The 23,356-nt window shown below is 45.6% G+C and overlaps 1 protein-coding gene across 1 annotated transcript in view; it reads left to right on the forward strand.

Annotated features, from left to right (window-relative positions):
* Positions 1 to 23,356, forward strand: part of LOC147098097 (scavenger receptor cysteine-rich domain-containing protein DMBT1-like) — a 158,683-nt gene that overhangs the window by 126,236 nt on the left and 9,091 nt on the right. Inside the window, exons 4-14 of the mRNA XM_085970819.1 lie at positions 718 to 1,032; positions 10,108 to 10,422; positions 12,926 to 13,240; positions 14,763 to 15,077; positions 17,977 to 18,288; positions 19,471 to 19,788; positions 19,872 to 19,928; positions 20,017 to 20,332; positions 20,423 to 20,466; positions 20,660 to 20,776; positions 22,164 to 22,271. Coding sequence (XP_085826945.1) covers positions 718 to 1,032; positions 10,108 to 10,422; positions 12,926 to 13,240; positions 14,763 to 15,077; positions 17,977 to 18,288; positions 19,471 to 19,788; positions 19,872 to 19,928; positions 20,017 to 20,332; positions 20,423 to 20,466; positions 20,660 to 20,776; positions 22,164 to 22,271 — 2,532 coding nt within the window. The remainder of the gene's footprint in view (positions 1 to 717; positions 1,033 to 10,107; positions 10,423 to 12,925; positions 13,241 to 14,762; positions 15,078 to 17,976; positions 18,289 to 19,470; positions 19,789 to 19,871; positions 19,929 to 20,016; positions 20,333 to 20,422; positions 20,467 to 20,659; positions 20,777 to 22,163; positions 22,272 to 23,356) is intronic.

The raw sequence follows: 23,356 nt of genomic DNA on the forward strand, positions 1-23,356 counted from the left end.
TGGCTGATATTATCAGGGCTTTTTTGATCTCCGATTAACCCGCTCCTCGTGTGTCCCTCGGACGGGAAGTGTGTTTCCCGCGGACTGTTACTAAAGATCTTTAATTCCAGCTGAGAGGCGGCTGCTGCCTTCATGCAGAGCGACTATAAACGGGGTCCTTGAAGGGCAGAGTGTGAAGGACCGGCTCCACTGACACTGTTGCCGGTCCCACAGCAGCTCTCACTTTCCACCTCACCAATCAGTGCTGACATTAGGATCACATGACCATCCAGCCCCGCCTCTTCCTCTATTGCCTCCGGGTTTGGGGGGAATTTCCTCCAATCCTGACTGGGTGTGAGCTCTCACTACGTACGACCAATCAGTACTGATCATGATGGACAGCTGACCATTGCTCCGCGCCTATCTCCCGACCTCTGGAGGCTGGAATATATTCTGAGCCAATAGCCACCCCAGCTCCGTGGGAGCCGCTCTGATGCTGGGAACTTCCCGCTGACTCCCGGTTCCCTGCTCATTTACACCTTTTATTAATATGTCCCGCTTCCTTTTACCATGTTTAATATTTACTCCGGGTTTTATTCGGTGTCTGCGCACGGGCTGATGTTCCCACTGATTCCTCACATGGTCACTCTGGCCTGGTGAATGGGGGCGGTCCGTGCGCTGGGAGACTGCGGGTTTAATGCACTCTAACCGCTTGATGTTATTTCTGATATCTTACAGAGACGGTAAAGCTGAGACTGGTGAATGGGGGCAGTCTGTGCGCTGGGAGACTGGAGATTCACTACAGGGGACAGTGGGGGACTGTGGACCATGATCTCTGGGACCTGCCGGACGCCGCTGTTGTGTGCCGGGAGCTGGGCTGCGGGGCCGCGCTGTCAGCACCGGGCGGGGCTCACTTTGGGGAAGGGTCTGGACCCATTGTGACGTCAGGTGTTCAGTGCGGCGGGACCGAGGCCGCTCTGCGGGAGTGTGATTCAGTTCAATGGGGTCACTATTCCGGGCCACACTCCTGGGATGCCGGCGTCATTTGCGCAGGTAAAAATCATTCTTCTGTCTCCCATCTCCCGCCGCCTCTGATTGATCCCGGAATAAAGCGGAAGTAAAATAAAGCAGTAACAGGACATTTGGATAAGCATAATTTAATCGGACAGAGTCAGCATGGTTTTATGAAGGGGAAATCATGTTTGACAAATTTGCTCGAATTCTTTGAGGACATAACAAACAGGGTGGATAAAGGGGACCCAGCGGATGTGGTGTATTTGGACTTCCAAAAGGCATTTGACAAGTTGCCACACAAAAGATTACTGCACAAGATAAAAGATCACGGGATTGGGGGTAATATACTGGCATGGGTGGAAGACTGGCTATCTAACAGAAAAGAGAGAGTTGGGATAAATGGTTCATTCTCGGGCTGGCAATCAGTAACTAGTGGTGTTCCGCAGGGGTCAGTGTTGGGACCCCAACTCTTTACAATCTATATTAACGATTTGGAGGAGGGGATCAAGTGCAAGGTATCCAAGTTTGCCGACGATACAAAGATGGGAGGAAAAGCAGTGAGTGAGGAGGACATAAAAACATGCAAAAGGACATAGACAGGCTAAGTGAGTGGGCAGACATTTGGCAGATGGAATATAATGTTGGAAAGTGTGAGTTTATGCACTTTGACAGAAAAAAACAAAGCGCAAGTTATTATATAAATGGAAAGAAACTGCAAAGTGCTACAGCACAATGGGATCTGGGGGTCCTGGTGCATGAAACACAGAAGGTTAGTGTGCAGGTTCAGAATGTGATCAGGAAGGCCAATGGAATTTTCGCTTTTATTGCAAGGGGGATGGAGTATTGAAGCAGGGAAGTCTTGCTTCAATTATACAGGGTACTGGTGAGGCCATATCTGGAATACTGTGTACAGTTTTGGTTTCCATATTTAAGAAAAGATATACTTGCTCTCGAGGCAGTTCAGAGAAGGTTCACTCGGTTGATTCCGGAGATAAGGGGGTTGACTTATGAGGAAAGGTTGAGTAGGTTGGGCCTCTACTCATTGGAATTCAGAAGAATGAGAGGCAATCTTATCGAAACATATAAGATTGTGAGGGGGCTTGATCGGGTGGATGCGGTGAGGATGTTTCCACTGATGGGTGAGACTAGAACTAGGGGGCATAATCTTAGAATAAGGGGCTGCCGTTTCAAAACTGAGATGAGGAGAAACTTCATCACTCAGAGGGTAGTAAATCTATGGAATTTGCTACCTCAGAGAGCTGTGGAAGCTGCGATATTAAATAAATTTAAAACGGAGACAGACAGATTCCTAGCTTATAATGGAATTTAGTGTTATGGGGAGCGGGCAGGGAAGTGGACGTGAGTCTAAGTTCGGATCAGCCATGATCCTATTGAATGGTGGAGCAGACCCGAGGGGCCGTATGGCCTAATCCTGCTCCTACTTCTTATGTTCTTATGTTCTATTCAGAGGGTGACCATCCCCGGAAAGCGAGAAATTATAATTGCAGTATTCCCCGGTTACTATTAATGATACATTATTAATATTAGGATTACTGTTTGTGTTATAATAATATTACTATTATTTTATATAATAAACACCCCCACCGGGAGCAGTAAATACCTGACACTCGGCCCATTTACAATGCAGACAGAACAAGTTTCCATTGAGATTTGCCCCAAAGCCGCAGTGAATGAGCTGACCCGCTGGAAATGTCACAATCTCAATCCAACTCTCCATTCTCAACCCAACAGCCGCTACCGGGCATGCGCCGTGAGCCCGGCTGTGCGCCTGCGCTAATCGCTTGTTGTGCGATCTGATATTTTCCACAGACTGTGAATCTGAGACTGGGGAGGGAGGTTTCTCAGCCTCGGGGAGCCTGGGCAATGGGTCCGCGGTTACTGTGGGCAGCACGGGAGGAAGTACAGAGTAAGATCCCACAGCTGCTTGTACATTCGCGCTCATTTCGAATTTTGATAACCTTTGAGAAGATAAAAAAGGACAGAATCTCAGACAAATGACTCCAATAGGGAGTTCACGGGGAACAGATTTACCCAGAGAGTGGCTCATTTGTGACGCGTTTATGTTTCTGGCTCCCAGTTTAGCTCACCGCACAAGTGGAAACCTTCTCTAATTTACCCTATCAAATGCTGTCATATTTTTAAATAGCACAATTAATTCACCCCCTCACCGTCTCTTTCCTAGCTTGTTCAATCTTTCCTGATAGGTATTGCCTCTCAGTTCCAGAATCATCGTTGTAAATCTTTATTTTCTCAGTGCCACTTTATCCATTTTATAAATTGGAAATCGAACTGTGCGCAGTAATCTAAGTATGGTCTAACCAATGTTCTATACAAGTCTAATATAACTCTTCTCCTTTTCAAATCTGTCCCACTAGAAATAAGCCCCAGTGCTTTGTTTGCATTTTCTATGGCTTTATTAACTTGCGCCGCTACTTTTAATGATTTGTGTATCTGTACCTCTAGATCCCATTGCTACTCTACCCAATTTAGGCTCTTACTTTCCAAGAAAAATGACCCACTCATTCTGCAATCTTATTAATGCCTTCTTGTGTTGTTTATCGCAGTCTTCCTCAGTATTAACTAATGTGCCAAGTAGATTTCATCCGCAAGTTTTGAAATTTGTCTACCGTTTCCTGAGTCCAAATCATTTATGGAAATTGTAAACAACAGTTGTCCCAGGACCTATCATTGTGGCATAACTTTTCCGACCTATTACCAGTCTGAGTGATTACCTTTAACCCTTACTCTCTGTTTCCTGTTTTGTGGCCAGTTTACTACCCATTCTGCTACTACCCGAACTCAGAAGTGTTTATTTACACCAGATTCCCGGAATTTCACTCTAAAACAAAAGCAAAATACTGCGGCTGCTGGAAATCTGAACTAAAATCCGATAATGCTGGAAGCACTCAGCTGGTCAGGAAGCATCTGTGGAAAGACAGAGTTGACGTTCAGGTCGATGACATTTCATCATTACGAAAGCAAGAGGGAATATTCGGAGGCAGCTGCTGTTATTGGGGGAACAATCCCTGCACAGAGATGGTAGCCATTATCAAATGGAGTGGTCTGTGTCACGGTTATCCAAGGGAGCGATCTGTGACCCGGTTATCAAGGGGAGCATGTAGAGGTTCTGGGTCTTTGCCAATTAACGCTTTCACTCCCAAGTTCCAAAAGATTCGACTTGACCCGTATTGGTGGCAGTAATTATATTTTGTTCAGTTTAAATGAGATTTGATATATCACGGTATCTGAGCGGTAGTTAATCAAAGTGCAGTCAAGATTTATGTTTCCCGTTATCCCCTAGGTGGAAGACGCGATCTCCAGTGTTCAACTCCAATCGGCCCTGCCTCATGGCTCGCTCGGCCGCCTGGTGTGAAGCAGGTGGGCCCTCCACCAACCCGAATCCCTCCTCGGCTCGTCTGGAGGATGTTCCCAAGCTCTTTGCTGAATGTCTCTACAACCTATGTGTTTGAGAAACCACCTTCTTATACTTCTTCTTCCCAGCAAAGCCTCTGGGGACCAGTTAAGCCAATCATTGTCTTACACCTGAAAGCCCCTGTGCAATTACAGGGATGCCCCTTACCTGATTATCCCGCCCGGCCCTGTCAGGCCCTCATCCCGTAACACGCTGACATCATCTGTTTTTGACCATCAAGACTCATATCTGGGGTAGTTCTGTCAACACAAACGGAACATGTCTCCATAGGCTGAGATATGGTGCCCTTGCTGTTTGCCTATGTTTTTAATTCACTGCAGATATCAGAACATTCCACACAGTGGTAGCCACACAGAACCTTGCTAGTTCTGTTCCCACAGACACGCTGTCTGTTATTATTATGTTTGCTGAGAGGCAGTTTTAAAATGTTAACCAAGAAAGGCCCAACGCCTCGGTTTTTTCCATTTTAAAATCTAATCGGTTCTACCCAGGGCATATTACATCAGGGTTTACAAGTATGGTTATAAATGCAGCAATAACACAATGAAATCTTTAAACAAGAATGCATAATGTAATCATTAATTTAATTCAGTTCAGTAAGAGAAAATTAAAAGGCGGAATTCCCAGGATTATCCCAATCTGTCTGGGTCCTGGTTATCAAAGGGAACGGTCTGGGTCTGGTTATCAAAGGGAGCAGTCTGGGTCCTGGTTATCAAATGGAACGGTCTGGGTCTGGTTATCAAAGGGAGTGGTCTGGGTCCCGCTTCTCAAAGGGAGCGGTCGCGGTCCCGGTTCTCAAAGGGAGCGGTCTTGGTTCCGGTTATCAAAGGGAGCGGTCTGTTCCCGGTTATCAAACGGAGCAGTCTGGGACCTGTTATCAAAGGGAGCGGTCTGGGTCCGGTTATCAAAGGGAGCGGTCTTGGTTCCGGTTATCAAAGGGAGCGGTCTGTTCCCGGTTATCAAACGAAGCAGTCTGGGACCTGTTATCAAAGGGAGCGGTCTGGGTCCGGTTATCAAAGGGAGCGGTCTGGGTCCGGTTCTCAAATGGAGTTGTCTGGGTGCGGTAATATTAGAGTTGTCCCGGATTAAGAGATCCGGTTTACTGAGAGCTATACTGAATGTGGATTTGCGTTCCCAGAAATTATTCCGGGTAATTCGGGGCATATACTAAACGGTTACTCGCTGTTAGTGGCGGAGGTCGATGAGTGAGGATCGGGATCACTACGGCTCCATTCACATCGGCACTCACTGTCTCAGTTAAACAGGAACCGAGGGGAGAACGAGTGGGGAAGAGAGAGATCATGGCTGGAAACCTGCACTCCGGCCCGTGTTTCTCATCAATCATGGCCACTTTAGTTCTCGTCTTGTGAGGACTTTTGCGGAAGTGTTTGATTCAATAAATAAGTGGTTATGGGAATTTCACTGTAAAACATTGAATCTGATGTGAGAGATCGGTCCCTATATGGCGATTTAATATTATTAATTGAGCTTGCATCTACAGCTTTTGTGGGAATGAGTTCTACATTTCTACCAACCTTAATGTGAAGAATTGTTCCCGAACTTCTCTGCTGAATGTCCTGGCTCTGATTTTAAGGTTCTGTCCAGTGGTCCGAGACTCCGGCGCCAGTGGAAGAAGTTTAACTCTATCTTCCCTACCAGTCCCTTTCAAAATTCTATAAACACCAATTAAATTTCCCCACAACCTTCTAAACTTCAGGACACACAAGCCTAATTCATGTCATCTCTCCTCATAATATATCCCTTGGAGCAATAACAGTGTTCTTGTGAATTTGCGCTGCACTCCTTCCAAGGCCAATATCATCGTCCTGTGGTGCGGTGCCCAGAACTGTACCCAGCTCTCCAGATGTTGTCTAACCAGGGCGCTGTATAGTTGCAGCAAAACCTCCTCGCATTTGTATTCTAGCCCTCTACATATAAAGGCTAACATTTTACTAGCCTTTTTTTAATGTTTTTGTAACTGACCACTGCAGTTTAGTGATCTGTGTACATGTACCCCTGAATTTCTTTAGACCTCCACTATTGCTACCTTTTTATCATTTAAAAATTCCCGGATCTATCTGTTTTTGATCGAGCGTATTTCTTGGCCTTGATCCTCAAATGTCCAATCAGCGAACAACAGCAATCAGCAAACAAATCGAATGCTCAACTATGTAATCAGAAGAGTGAAGGACAAATCAGTGTGTCGGGATGTCACTGAACAGAGCTCCATCCAGTCATGCCTTGTGCTCTGTGTATAGTTCCGATCACGAGGTACAAGAGGTCAGAGTTAAACGAGACAGATCTCTGTCCAGGCCCCACGTGCGCCGTGTATAGCTCCGGTAACCAGGTACAGGGGGACAATTAAACCCTGGAAGTGGTGTGGAGCCAAAACTGGAGTCGGATCTCTAAAAGCCGCTGTGCTGAATAATGGGCCTTGTAGCGGGAAGTGAGCTGCTGGAGGCAGTAAATGGAGCGAAATGGTAAATCTGAGAAAAAACCTTTAATCTGAACGTGTCTATGGAACAAGGTGGGAAATAATGGCCCAGAAATTCGGGTCGGGGGCTTCCCCTGGGTGCAAGCCCCCGACCAGCACTTACCTTGCGCACTGGAAGTTGAGCTCTGGGCTCCCGTGGAATTCTGCTCCGGGGCCTAGCCCAGCTGCCGGCGCACTGTTCTTGCGTGTCCCAGGGGCGTAGTTAGTGCGATGCATCCCCTGGGATCACGTGAGCCATGGGCAGCCAATCAGCGGAGGGAAATGGCCATTCATAAGATTGACAGGAAGACCTGTCTAACCTTATGAATATACAGGCCCCAAAAGAACAGTAAACATTCAAAGAAATATTTTTTAAAAATCATACTTTTTAAATAAACTATAAATTACATTAAATAACTATTTTAAATAATAATTTAAATTTTTGAAAAAAATAATTTTATAAAAAAACGGGGCTAAAAATAAACTTAACTTGCTTTAAAGTATTTAAAAATAATAAATCTGTGGAAAAAATGTTTTAGTTTCAATTAATTGACCACTTACCTTTTAAAATGCAATCCTTACGCCTGGTTTTCACATTTCTAAATCTAAAGACTTACCCTCACACAAAAAGCTGTAAAAAAAACGTAAGTTCAAAGCGGACGCGCAGACTCCCGCGCGCACGTTTTCGACCTCTGAAGCCCTTCATTCAGAGGAACGGAAGTGCCGGTTTCCCGCGCATGCGCAGTGAATGCAAGAAACCGACACTTCCATCTGCTACACGCGTGAGTACCGGTGCATACTCACGCGTTGGGACTCGAATTTCTGGGCCAATGAAGAGAGAGAAAGACAGACTTAGGGCTGGTGTCTGGATATTCTTCTCACAAAGAGCGATGGAAGACTGGTCTGGAATCTGGTGTAGATTGATTGAGGAAATCAAATCAAATCAAAAAATCAAATCAACTTTTATAGTCATTGTTAGTGCACAAGTGCAGTACAACGAAATGTAAGCTTGCGGCTCCCGAGAGTGTACATTTGGATTAAGACATTTAAACATTCAACATACATTTGGCTTGTAGTATATTAACATAACATAACCATAATAAAGTGCATTGGCAGATGTGCAGGCTTTAGAGTTTGTTTGTGGAGTTCAGTAGGATGACAGCCCTGGGAAAGAAGCTGTTCCTAAATCTGGTTGTACGGGTGCGAATGCATCTGTAGCGTCTCCCAGATGGCAGGAGGGTGAACAGACTGTGGCTGGGGTGGGTAGGGTCTTTGATGATGGACCGTGACCTCCGTAGACAGCGTTTCCGGTATATGAGCTCTATGGTCGGTAGCCGGGTGCCGGTAATCCATTGGGCAGTTTTGACTACCCGCTGCAGGGCTTTCCGGTCATAGTAGCTACAGCTGCCATACCATACTGTGATACAGTTTGTCAGGATGCTCTCTATAGTGCAGCGGTAAAAGTTAGAGAGGATCAGGGGTGACAGGTTACATCCCTTCACCCTCCTTAGGGAATACAGACGCTGCTGGGCCTTCTTCACCAGAGAGGAGGTATTGAGGGACCAGGAGAGGTCTTCCGTGATGTGGACTCCGAGGAACTTAAAGCTGTCCACCCTTTCCACCACAGCCCCATTGATGTGGATGGGGGTGTGACTTCCGCCTTTCGACTTCCTGAAGTCCACAATGATTCTTTGGTTTTCTTGATGCTAAGGGCCAGTTTGTTATCGGCGCACCACTTCACGAGATGCTGGTACTCCTCCCTGTAGGCTGACTCATCGTTGTTGGTGATCTGGCCTACTACCTTGGTGTCATCCGCAAACTTGATGTTGGTGTTGGAACCATGAACAGCCACACAGTCGTGGGTGAAGAGGGAGTAGAGGAGGGGGCTCAGCACACATCCTTGTGGGGCCCCCGTGTTCAGGGTCAGGGGGAGGGAGGTGTGGTTACCTAATTTGATAGACTGGGGTCTGTTTGTTAGGAAGTCCAGGGTCCAGTTGCAGAGGGAAGTGTTCAGGCCAAGAGTTTGGAGTTTGGTGGCCAGCTTGTTGGGGACGATAGTGTTGAATGCTGAGCTGTAGTCTTTGAACAGCATTCTGATGTAGGTCTCCTTACCATCTAGGTGATTCAGTGCCGAGTGTAGAGCAGTTGTGATTGCATCCTCCGTTGATCTGTTTGCACGATAGGCAAACTGCTGTTGGTCAAGAGAGGCGGGAACACTGGCTTTGATGTGGGCTAAGACCAGTCACTCGAAACACTTCATTATGATGGGTGTGAGTGCGACAGGTCGATAGTCGTTCAGGCACGTCACAGCCGTTTGTTTTGTCACAGGAATAATGGTAGCGCTCTTGAAGCATGTAGGGACTACTGCCTGGGCCAATGACAGATTGAAGATGGCGGTGAAGACATCAGCCAGCTGATCAGCACATTCCTTGAGTACCCGTCCAGGGATGTTATCCAGTCCAGCAGCCTTTCGTGTGTTCACTCCGCGTAGAACACCCCTTACATCAGAGGTCAACAGAGTGAGCACCTGGTCTTCCGGGGGTGGCAAGGCTTTGGTAACCGGCTCCCTGTTGTCCCTGTCGAAGAATCATTGAAAAGACAGCTGCAAAAATCCATTTTTGGGGTCATTCTGGGTTAATGAGCTGTACCGGCTCCTACCGTCATCATCAAACGGATGCATCGTGTGTTGTGTAAAAGCAGGGTGTGCCTAAAGGGAGACGGGGTGGTCAGGAAATTCTCCCCTCGGTGTCCTTCAGTTACAGGGTGCAAGCGAAGGCGCCCTCTGCCGGCCCATCTCGGCCTCTGCTTTCTGGAGAACTTGGATGCGGCCAGCAGCGGAGCGAACCCAAAGTGGGTGCAGGGAGGACAGAGATTGCTTGACTTCGATTTACTCTTCTCTCTCCATCGATACTTTGCCGCGTTCTCTCTGCTGATAAAGTGCGTGTTTGTAACATCACAGTGATGGCCACTGGGTAAGGTACCAACAAATAAAGCAATATTATAAAAAGACAGACAGTCACATTAGAACTAATACTGTTAGAGGAAAAACAGCATCATCGGTATTGAAACAGAATGGAACCAATCTGAGAACCAATCGTGTCAGATCTGCGATTAATCAGATGTGTATTCATTTGTAAATATTTTTATTGTGATTGTCGTGATTATTGTGATTATTATGATTATTCAGATCACAGATTTCCTACACTAGTATCAGGAGACTCCCCATGCTCGGGCAGACTGGAGGTCCAGTACGGTGAAACCTGGGGAACAGTGTGTGACCTTCACTGGGATTTGAAAGACGCCAATGTGGTCTGTGCTCAGCTTCAGTGTATAGTCGCGGTGTCTGTGCCCAGAGGGGCATATTTTGGAGAGGGCACTGGACTTCTACGGAGTGATGTCTTTGAATGTACAGGCAACGAGACAAGTCTGATGGGCTGCCCTCTTTCTCCAGTAAATCACCACCAGTGCACCCACAGGAACGATGCCAGTGTGATCTGTTCCGGTGAGTACAACTTACTGAACAACAGACAACTTTCTCCTTAATATTGGGAAAGCTGAGGAAGATGACATTCCTGTGTATCTCTCTAAGAATATCATATATAAACTAGTCCTTACAGCTTAATATTATTTTTATAGCTCTGGCCTAACACGTCGAAGTATCCGCAATTATTTGTCAATAGAAAGTTTCTAAACTTAAAGATTTCTTCTGAAGTAAGCAGATTTGTTGCTAGTTTATTTACCGGCACCGAACGTATTTTTCTCTTACACAGTTGATGTAGCAATCGGTATCTAACAACTGACTAATCGCGCACTGTCTCATTAATCTTGCCGACACTTCATAGACCATCACGGTAGGTTCATTAATAGGACACTGCCTCATTCACTATGGGTTATCTTTATTAATCACACGCTGACATAATTGACCGTGCACATCTTTCAATGTACTTTGACTCATTAACAAATTACAGACTTTATTAAGTATAGGTTGCACCCATTAATTCTAGGTGGACTTATTTAACCACAGGTTGTCTAAAGTAACAACTCAGAACCCTTGTTAAAAATAAGCTGACTTGATGAACCGTGCGTTGAAATCGCTAATTTAGTTCCTTTTTGGTTAACCATCCCTTGATTCTGACTTGATTTGTCGTGCACTGATGTTACTGGCTGTCGATTGACCTTGTTGCCCGAACACGGACTTTCTGGACCCTTCACTGCACTCCTTTCCCATCAGCTGACGTCATTAAATCTGCACTGACCACAGCCCCGGGCACCAATTCCATTGCTGATGCTCCTGTGTGATGGCACCTGCACTGCGGTCATTAGCCCGACATCCACTTGATTAATGGCGCAATGCTGTCACCAGCCGTGCACCATCAACTTTACCGGTACACTGACTTAGGAGTCCCGCACTGAACATCTTATTGGTGCAGTCACTTTAATTAGCATCAATCACATTAACACGACACTGACCACTTATCTCATAAACTGTTCACTGAACTAGATGATTGACCATGGACCCCAAAAATCGGACATTGACTTCATAAACACGCATTGACCTATCTAAATACTTTGATGTGAACACCAGGCAATAGCATTTCGGCCCACCCTGTGCAGAATCACACTTACTGAAAAGCAGGGTATCAAGGGGCGGCTGTATTCCGCACTGGTCAGTACATTCAGGCCAGAGGGAGAAGATTGGGCAGTTATATTATAGAATCTATCCACTTTACTCCCCACAGCTGATATGGTGGGAAACAAATACATATGATCAGAAATAGGGGATTCAGTACCTCTAGTCTGTTCAGTCATTCAATTAGATCGTGACTGATATGTATCTCAAATCTATTTATCTGCCTTTGAGCCATATTACTTGATACCCTTAACAGATAAAAATCTATCACAGTGTTGAACATTTCGATTGAGCACAGCATGCAAAGCCTTTCCTTTGGGGAGCAGGTGGATGAATTCTAGATTTCCACTATCCTTTATGTGAAAAGTTTATTCCCAATTTCAGTCTTTGACCCAACTATCGTCAGCTGCTTCGTAAGTTGCCTTACCTCCAACATAACTTCAGAACTGGTGCTGTTTGCTGATGATTGCATAGTGTTCAGCTCATTTCGCAATTCATTAGATAATGAAACAAGCCATGGCCACTTGCACGAAGACGTGGACATCATCCAGACTTGCGCTGAAAGGTCCCAAGTAACATTCGTGCCACACAATGGTCAGGCAATGACCATCTCCAACATGACAGCGTCTAACCACCTATTCTTGACATTAATTGGCTTTACCATCGCCGATCCACCCACCATCAATATCCTGGGTGTGGACATTCACTAGAAATCCTACTGGAGCAGCCACATAAATGCCGTGTCTAATATAGCAGGCCCGATGCTGGGTATTCTGCAGCGAGTGGCAAACCTTCTGACTCCCCAAAGCTTCTCCACCACCGACAAGTCTCAGGTCATGAGTTGATAGAATACTCTCTACTTGCCTGGGTGGGTGCGGCTGCAACAATATTCAAGAATTTCGAAACTATCCAGATGAAAGCCGTCCACTTGATTGCCTGCCCATCCATCACCTTAAACATCCAGTCCCTCCATCACATTAATCACTTTTGTCATTCTGCTGAATCTGCGCTGCACCACCTCCAAGGCCAATATAGCTTTTCTGAAATGCGGTGGCCTGACAGCAGTGTCCCAGATGGGGTCTGACCAAGAATCGGTACAACTGAAACATCACTTCCTCACTTATATATTCCAAGCCCCTCGAGATAACGGCCAACATCCCATTAGCTTTTGCAGGAAGAGCTGTCAACTGTGAGTTATGAGACAACTTCTTAACGGGATCTTGTAGTAACTTTGATTGTTTCAAAGAAATAATTATTTGATAAATTACGGATGTGCGATAGGGGTGGATAAGCTTCCCCTATTTTCTATTTTGCCCCGTATATATACGAAAGATGATATACAATCTATTTGGATGTGTGTTTGTTTCAAAAACAGGGAACCGTGGACCCCGATTGGTTGCTGGGGAGAACAGGTGCTCCGGCCGGGTGGAAGTGCTACACGGAGACCAGTGGGGGAGGCTGTGTGATGTTTACTTCGGTTTAGAAGACGCCAGCGTGGTCTATGAGCAGCTTCAGTGCGGGGCAGTCACCGCAACCTCGGGAACAGCTCACTTTGGGGAGGGAACCGGCTCAGTGTGGAAGGAGAACTATAGGTGCTGGGGGAACGAGTCCCGCTTGTGGGATTGTTCGGTTTCATCCTGGGATCAGTTTAGCTGCTCACATGGAAATGACGCCAGTGTCATCTGCTCAGGTGAGTCCACTCAGTGTATTGAACTGAAATAAACAACTGTTCTCCTGTCGAGCACAGCCTCACACCAGTGGCTCTACTTCTGCAAGTCACTGATACACTCGTTTTACTGATCTAGATCACCTTCATCTTCCGACACTAAGCGATTCAGAAGTGTGTCTGTCGGTCGATTGATGTGATGTATATTAGCAATGAATCAAAGGGTTTCAATCCAGTGCACGTTTAATAAATACATATCTCGTGTTACGGTGTAAATCTCTGTAAATACAGAGCAACACCCAGCGTTCGCCATCAACAGCTATTGAAACGGCAAAAATCCCCCGGGACCACTGCTATAGCGCGGAAACACTGCACCAGTATTGCAACCGTTATCAATGTTACCGGTTCAAATATGAATCAACATAGAATTCTCCGCACAGATCAGCTGTATTTTAAAAGAAAATTCTGTTTCTTGTCTAATTTCTTGCCAGATAAATAGTGCGAGATGAGTTTTAATATCCATAAACTGCTTTGTCTCTCTGATTATTCACGAACTTTACACACATCACAGTTATCCCGGTGTCCTAGAACACATTTATCCATCAACCAGCACCACCTTATAACAGATTATCTGGTCCGTTATCTCATTGCTAATTGTGGGAACTGACTGAGCGCAAATCAGCTCTCGCGTTTCACACTTAAAACATCGCAACATGTGGACAGGAGGATGCCCTTCAGCCCCTCCGGCCTGTCCCGCCGCTGTCGCAACACGGTGGCATAGTGGTTAGCACTGTTGCCTCACAGCGCCAGGGACCCGGGTTCGAATCCGGCCTCGGGTGACTGTCTGTGTGGAGTTTGCACATTCTCCCCGTGTTTGCGTGGGTTTCCTCCGGGTGCTCCGGTTTCCTCCCACAGTCCAAAGATGTGCGGGTTAGGTTGATTGGCTATGATAAATTGACCCTTAGTGTTAGGGGGATTAAATACGTGGGGTTACGGGGATAGGATGGCATATGTGTTGGTGTAGGGGTTACGGGGATCGGGTGGGATATGTGTCGGTGCAGGCTCGATGGGCCGAAATGGCCTCTATCTGCACTGTGGGGTTTCTGTGATTTCTGTGATTTCTGTGAAATAAGAAGTACTTCAGTGGCTGTGAAGAGCTTTGGGCCGTCCTGGGAAGCGCTCTATCAATTAATCTTCTGTTTGTTTCTCTCCATATCAGCTGAACCGTGAGCAGCCAGCAGCTATTTTCAACCCGTTCTTCTGCCTTTCATCTGAGCACATATCAATAGCCGGCCTGGGCCGCCCGCCCCCAGTCAGTTTTTAGCCCCTTTCCCCAGATTAGGCTCCGGAAGATGCTCGGCATCTCTCTAAAATCAATTCACTGAGAAAAGGTAATGGCGGAGAGGATCAACCTACAAGCGTTGTGGGTAATTATTACAGAAATGTAATCATTAAAATTAATAATAACGGTCTGGGTGAGAGTTAGTAAATTATGGGATATTTTGACTCAGCTTAACCGTTGCTCTCAATGTGTTTCCTTTTGTAGATGAAGGTTGGCCGCCGAGACTGACTAACGGGGGAAGCCGCTGTGACGGGCGAGTGGAGATTTACTACAACGGCAGCTGGGGGAGAGTGCGGGACAACCTCTGGGACCTAAATGATGCCAACGTGGTCTGCAGACAGCTGGGCTGCGGCTCTGCGATAGCCGCTTATAACTCTTCAAAGTACGGAGAGAGTGAAGGGCCCGTGTGGGTGAATGATGTCCAGTGTGAAGGAAACGAGTCTCAGCTCCGGAACTGCAGCTCATTCACATTGAATCCATCTTTCAATGACAGAATCGGCGTAGGGGTCATGTGTTCAGGTGAACAAATGGTTCAATTTTACAGAACCATAAAGGGGAATATCTAATCCACTGAGAAAAGTGCTAATATTGGTCACTTGTTCCTCCGTGTCTCTACAACAGTTATTTAACTCAGGAGGTGAGAGCAAAGTGAGAGGACACGGGCTGAACTGAGAAACAACAACGATAACTTGCATTGTGTTGCGCTTTTAACAAAGACAATCGTCGCAAGTCAATCAGACAGGAAACTGATACAGAGCCAAACAAGGGGATATTATATAGGGTGACTAAAAGCTTGGTCAGAGGGGTAGATGTCAAGAGGGCGTCTTAAAGGTGAAGAGGCTGAGATGTTTAGGGAGGGATTCCGTGGTTGCAAATCAATTCCATTGTGCAGCATATCAGTGTAGACAGATGAGCTGGAGTTGTACTGGGGTAAGTTTCATTATACTGTGTAGAAATGTCGACAGATGATTTGGCATGTACTGGTCTAAGTGACGTTATAGAATCATAGAAGATAGGAGCAGGAGTAGACCATTCGGCCCCTCGAGCCTGCTCCGCCATTCAATGAGATCATGGCTGATCATTCAAATTCAGTACCCTGTTCCTGCCTTCTCTCCATATCCCTTGATCCCTTTAGCCTTAAGAAATATATCCAAATCCTTCTTGATTATATTTAATGAATTGGCCTCTACAGCCTCCTTTCGTAGAGAATTCCACAGGTTAGCCACTCTCTAGATGAAGAAATTCCTCCTCATCTCTGTCCTAAATGGCTTACCCCTTATCCTAAGACTGTGACCCCTGGTTCTGGACTCCCAGTCCATAGGGAACATCCTTCCAACATCTAGTCTGTCTAGGCCTGTTAGAATTTTATACGTTTCGATGAGATCCCCTCTCATTCTTCTAAACTCCAGCGAGTAAAAACCCAATCGACCCAATCTCTCCTCATCCGTCATTCCTGCCATCCCGGGTATCAGCCTAGTGAATCTTCGCTGCACTCCTTCCATGGCAAGTACATCCTTCCTCAGATAAGGCGACGAAAACTGCACACAATACTCAAGATGTGGTCTCACCAAGGCCCTCTCCAACTGCAGCAAGACATCCTTGTTCCTGTGCTCAAACCCTCTCGCTACGAAGGCTAACATACCACTTGACTTCTTAACCGCCTGCTGCACCTGCATGCTTACTTTCTGCGGCTGGTGCACAAGGACGCCCAGGTCTCGTTGCACTTCCCCTTCTCCCAATCTATTGTCATTCAGATAATAATTTGCCTTCCTGTTTTTGACACCAAAGTGGATAATCTCGCATTTATCCACGTTATATTGCATCTGCCATGCTTCTGCCCAATCACCCAACCTGTCCAAATCATACTGGAGTATCTCGGCATCCTCCTCACAGCACACACGCCCACCCAGCTGTGTGTCGTCTGCAAACTTGGAGATATTACATCTACTTCCTTCGTCCAGATCATTAATATATATTGTGAATAGCTGGGGTCCAAAGACCGATCCCTGCGGTACCCCACTGCCTGCCACTCAGAAAAAGAGCCGTTTATTCCAACTCTTTGCATTCTGTCTGCCAACCAGTTCTCTATCCAAGTCAATATCTTGCCCCCAATCCCATGTGCCTTAATTTTACATGCTAATCTCTTATGCGGGACCTTATCGAAAGCCTTTTGAAAATCCAAATACACCACATCCACTGGTTCTCCCTTATCTATTTTACCAGTTACATCCTCAAAAAATTACAGTAGATTAGTCAAGCACGATTTACCTTTTATAAATCCACGTTGACTTTGTCTGATCCGGTCACTTTTTTTCCAAGTGCTCTGCTATTACATCCTTTATAATGGACTCTAGCATTTTCCCCACTACATGTGTCAGGCTTACTGTCTGTAATTCCCCGTTTTCTCTCTACCACCCTTTTTGAACAGTGGGGTAACATTAGCTACCCGCCAATCCATGGGTTCTGTTCCAGAGTCTATCGAATTTTGTAAGATGACCAGCAATGCATTTTCTATTTCTAGGGCCACTTCCTTAAGTACCCTAGGATGTAGATTATCAGGCCCTGGGGATTGATCGGCCCTCAATCCCATCAATTTCCCTGAAACCATTTCGCTAGAAATACTGATTTCTATCAGTTCCTTCCTTTCATTAGACCCTATGTTCCCCGACATCTTTGGGAGCATTATACAGCAGGTAAATTTAGACAGACGTTCTGAGGCTGGAATGGTGTAAGTTCCATTATGCAGTATGTTTGTCTAGGCTGATGGTCTGGGGTTTTACTGATGTAAGTACACTTGCACACTGCATAGTGGAACTCACATCAGTACAGCCCAGAACATCTGTCTACACTTAGATACTCTATACTGGAAGACAGATGTTCTGGGTTTGTAATTGGTTACGTTGCATTCTGCAGGACGCAGCCGAAGCAATAAATAGGTTTGTGGATAAGATTGTAAACTTGTGAGACGAGGGGCGATCTGGTGAAATGAACATCAGCCTGAAGTTAAAGGAAATAGGAGATGGGAGTAAATATAATACAAGGTAATCAAATGTGGGTTACATAAACGGGCAGGAAACAGATACTGTTATGAAACATGAGTATAAAATGACGTTAAAAATAGAGGAAGTGGAACGATTAATTCAATGCCTGAACAACAATTTGCGCAGCATTCGAAACAACATGGGGGAACTGGAGACAATAAATCCCAGCAGCCAGATGTAGGAGGAATATCTGAAACATTTCTGTGCTGTGCATTCTATGTAATATGTAAGGTTAGACTGATGTTCTGCTGTAAATTTTCATTTACCTGTCATTAAAAAGACAGGATGTTTTCGCTTCAAAAGATACGTTGGGTTGGATTGAGTGATGAGGTTCATGTGTTTTGGAAGTATAATCCTCCTGTATTGTTCTCCAACAGAACACGTACAGTTAAGGCTGTCCGATGGTGGAAGCACATGTGCTGGGCGACTGGAAGTTTATTACAATGGGACCTGGGGCTCAGTTTGTGATGATTCCTGGGACCAGATCGACGCTAACGTGGTTTGCAAACCGCTGGGTTGCGGAAAAGTTGTGGCCATGGAACTTCCTGCTGCTTGTGGACCAGGCTCAGGCCCAGTTTGGTTGGATGAACTTACCTGTTCGTGTAACGAATCGTTTCTCTGGGAATGTCCCTCAGCACCGTGGGGTAACCACGACTGTGCTCATAAAGAAGTGAGGATGATGTGTTCAGGTACGGGCGCTTTTAACCTGCTCATTTTCTGCAGTGTTATTCGTGAGGCTTCAGACGGGAGATATTACATTGAATTACACAGAATTACAACACCGAAACAGGCCATTCGGCCCAACTGGTCTGTGTGGTGTTCATGCTGCAGACAAGCATCCTCCCACCCTATTTCATCTAACACTATCTGTATATCCTCTATTTCTTTCTCCCTCGTGTAAGTATCTTGCTTCACCAAAAAGGCATCTGTGCCATTCGCATCAAATATTCGACGCGGTCCACATCCCCCATTCTAACCACTCTCTGGGAAAAGAAGATTCTCCTGAATTCCTTAACGGATTTATTCACGAACATCTTAAATTTATGTTCCTTAGCTTTGGTCTCCGAAGTGAATCTGTATCCCTCGATCCGTTTGCTCCTCTACCACATTTAGACTCTTATTTTCCAAGGATTATGTGGCCAGCTTATTCCTACTACCAAAATACACCACCTCATACTTACCTATATTAAAATTAATTTGCTAGTAACGCGCACATTCTGCCCGTTTATAAATGTCTTCTTGTATTTTGTCGCGCACATTCTGCCCGTTTATTAATGTCTTCTTGTATTTTGTCGCAGTCTTCCTCAGTATTAACCATACCCCACAATTTGAAGTCACCCGTAAATTTTGAAATGTTCTTCCCATTCCCATTTCAAATCGGCTATGTAAATGATGAGCAGCAGTGGCCCCAACACCGGTCCCTGTGGAGGACCACTTCCCACCTTCCACCAGTTGGAGTAACGACGTTTAACCCCTACTCTCTGTTTTCTGTTTACTATCCAGCTAACTAACAAATCTGCTACTTATCCACTGTCTCCACATGCTCTGGCCTTAGTCATGATTCTAAAATGTGGTATCTTATCGAAGGCCATTTGAAAATTCATGCATATTACACCGACTGCTTTAGCCTCCTCTACTATTTCTGTAACTTCTTCAAATAATTCAACAGCGTTGCTCAAACATCCCCTTTCCTTTTGAAATCTGTGTTGACTCTTCTTTCTTATATGTTCGGAATGTAGCTGTATTTCCATTACATTTCTGAAATAATTACCAACACCAGTGAGCACAACCAGTGCAACATGTGTTATGCAGTATGATCACACAGCGAGTTATCAATCGAAGCACCTGGATATTTCTTGTTTTATTGACAGAGCACAAAGAGATGCGGCTGGTGAATGGAAAGCATCCCTGTGAGGGAAGAGTGGAAGTGTTCTACAATGGGACCTGCGGAACAGTGTGCTCGGAGAAACTAGATCAACATGATGCAGAAGTGATCTGTAAACAGTTACAGTGCGACCCCCTCATTTCTATTGAGTATAACACTCGGATATTCGGAGCGGGATCCGGTTCCATTTGGCTCGATGAGATGGAATGTAAATCACACGAGTCCTTCCTTTGGCAGTGTCAGACAGGCGCGTGGGGTGAACACAACTGTGATCACATGGAGGATGCAGGTGTTGTTTGTTCAGGTAACACAATGAGCCTTTCACTGTGTGGGTATCATTTCAAACATTGATGTGCAATACAGTCAGCATATTGCTCTACTCAACAGAAGCCAAAGTGCCGGAAAGATCCCACAGTTCAAGGGTCTGCATTGGACATTCACCAGGTGCTTCCACCTCTTCATTATATCAACTATCTGACTTGTATTCCAGGCTTGTACTAAATTAATAACAATACATTTTTCTCTTTGATAGACTCGGGACAACCATTGCGCCTGCTTGGAGGCAACACCAACTGCTTCGGGAGAGTGGAGATATTGCCCAATAACAGCTGGGGCACGGTGTGTGATGACTCATGGGATATGGCCGATGCCAATGTTGTCTGCAGACAGCTGGGTTGCGGCCCCGCTCTATTGGCCGCAGGAGGGGCCGCAATTGCCCAGGGTTCCGGTCGTATCTGGCTGGATGAGGTGAAGTGCACCGGAAGTGAATCCTTTCTGTCCGACTGTCGTTCCTCACCGCCAGGTCAAAATGACTGTGATGACAAGGAAGGTGCCAGTGTGATTTGTTCATGGATTTCGGAAATTAAGAATTTTTTTTATATTTTAATGTAAAGTCCGAATATTTGAAGTTGATGAAATGTTTGTACAATATATCCCACAGGACTCGATTTGCCTCCTACTGCTTCTCCGTCCACACCTGCAGGTACTTACCATTATCAGTACTATTAATAGTATTAATGTTAGCGTTCGTATTAGTCGTATTGATATTATTGACATTTTCTTGGTTTCATCCATCTCTGAAGCTAATGTGAGCGGTTTCAAATTGATTGGAACCTTTTTAAAAATGCAAGGCGCACTGTGTCCGTGTTAAATCTTTCTGTAATCTTGTGATTAAGGAGAGGGAGGTAAAACCACCTCCATCCCTGTTGCCGTCTGCATAACTGTCGGAGTCCTTCTAATCTGTGAGCTGATCGCACTGATGGCGGTGATACAGAGAAAGGCAAGAAGAAGAGGTGAGGCAGAAATCTTACCGCTGAACTAACACTTGATCTCAGATCGCTTCATATCCTGGCGAGTCTCCAGTCGATTCCACTTTTCCGTATGATGTACATTGGCTACGCCTGGATTTCAAAATTCTCATCCTTGTTTTCAAATCCCTCCATGTCTCGCCACTCCCTATCTCTGTAATCTCCTCCAGCCTTTCAACCCCCCGAGATATCTGCGCTCCTCTAATTCTGCCCTCTTGAGAGTCCCTGATTATAATCGCTCAACCATTGATGGACGTGCATTCTGTTGCTTAGGCCCTCAACTGTGGAAATCCCACCCTAAACCTCTCCATCTCTCCTTCATCCTTTAAGACGCTCCTTAAAACCTACCTCTTTGACCAAGCTTTTGGTCACCTGCCCAGTTTCTCTTTATGTGACTCGGTGTCAAATTTGTTGTCTTATAGTACTCCTGTGAAGCGCCTTGGGCGTTTTACTACCGTAAAGGCGCTATATAAATACAAGTTGTTGTTGTTATTGCTGTTGAGTGTCACGTGGTATTGTTGGAAATAAATCTGAATACGCTTTTGGCACATTCAATGTGCTGCCCGAACTAGTAAAATGGGACATTTAAAATAGGCAGTTATTTAAAGTGTCTACATTCACTTTCCCAGTTCATCAGCCGCTACATGAGATTCCAGATGAATTTACTTGGTGCAGCAATGGAACAAAACGTTTATTGAACTGTTTGGGCAGTGCGCTCAGTTATTTATTTGTCTGTTTTTCTTCCTTTTTCCATTGGGTATCCGTTCCACCACTTCAGTTTCTGGGTCCGGATGCCCAATCTCGAACTCTCTGACCGGGTTCTGCCCACCATTTTGAGAGGTGACAGTTTTATAAGACTTTCTGCATTCACCGGTGATTATTCCACCTCCCAACACAACTTTTCCACTCATATCTCACCCGCCCAACATACTCCTGCTCTGTGTACACAGCAAGGCTCCTCTCACACTGACGGGACATGCCAAAGTACCATCAGTTCCTCACTCGCGCTTCCAAACTGATGCTGTCCGCAGAGATCAGTCAACTTCACCCAGCTTCTCTTCAGCTGAACTCCCGGTGTGGCCCCGTAACCTAGCGATCAAGCGGAGTTCATTTCTCCTGATATCCCCTCATTCCCTCTTCCCGAGGTCTATACAACTGGCTGCAGTCTGCTGGAGGTGAACATGTGTCTGTACAGAGGCACAGACACACACACGGAATGACACACACAACTAAACTCCTCCACATTCACGCTAACTGATTCTGTCCCTTGACTATCACTACATCTGTTACTTGGATTTATTCGCAGATGAATTCCTGTGAAACGCGCGTGAAGTGAATCAAAATGTTAATCTCCCCGCCCTCCCTCCAACAGGTGCTGTCACTCACGGCAGGGAGTCACCTGTTGGTTTGTACCAAGCAATTTATGAAGAGATTGAGAATATTCCAACCGGCGAAGATTCTGCTCAGACCCAGGGTTCAGGTCTGTATTTTCCATTTGATATCGAATCTTCACTGAACAAATGTCGCCTCCAATTAAATACCCTTTTTAATGATCAATGTACTGACTGGACAGGATCAGCAGTCCGCTCACTGTCCCCATGTGAAGGAGTCCTGTCACAGTGAGAGTGTCTCTGTGTCCGTGTGTATCGTGAGACCAGCAATGGTTTGGGAAGATTCCCACTGGTCGGTATTGTTCAAAGAACGGGTTTTCGGGTTGTTTGTAAATAGTGAGCAGAGATGCTTTTTTCCATTTCCCAACCTGCTCCACACGTACTCCCTCAGATATCTGAGCCCAGGAATAATAAACCCATCGGCTGGTTGTATTCTTTTATTTTATATTCACTCAAACATAATGTGAAGTCACAGATCGATTGAAACCACCTTCATTCCTTCACTTATAACCTTTCCTTTAAAATGGCCCAGAGATTCCGATCCCTACGGGTGTTTACGCGCTGTGTGCGCACCCGCAGGGATATCGGAAATGCCGGTTTCATGCATGCACAGCGCATGCGCTCAAAACCGGCATTTCTGATCTGTCAAGAATCGTCTATGGTGTGGAGATGCCGGTGTTGGACTGGAGTGGACAAATGTAAGAAATCACACAACACCAGGTTATAGTCCAACAGCTTTATTTGAAATCACAAGCTTTCGGAGCACTGCTCCTTAGTCAGGTGAAGTGGAGAGATGCATAAAAACACATCTTATATAGTCAGAAAATAATGTCAGATGTTTACAGGTAATCTTTCTAACTGCCATTTATCACACCTCAGCAGAGAGATAATCACAGCAATCAAAGGTGTAAATGGTGTCCAAACAGGTCAGTCAGGAAAACATTACATCAAAGAGCAAAGAGGTGGGGTCACAAGGGGTCAAATGTTGCAGATGCTGGGGGTCTGTATGAAAAACAAAAAAACAGACAAAAAACATTTTTTTTGCTGGAAATCACAGCAGGTCCGGCCGCATCTGTGTGGAGAGAATATGCCAACGACCACTCGAGTCTGGATGACCCTACTTCAGGTGGGGTTATATGTAGTGTGACATGAACCCAAGATCCCGGTTCAGGCC

Source organism: Somniosus microcephalus, chromosome 30 (assembly GCF_052327205.1).
Source record: "Somniosus microcephalus isolate GS21.2 chromosome 30, FLI_Smic_1.0, whole genome shotgun sequence".
Lineage (NCBI taxonomy): Eukaryota > Metazoa > Chordata > Chondrichthyes > Squaliformes > Somniosidae > Somniosus > Somniosus microcephalus.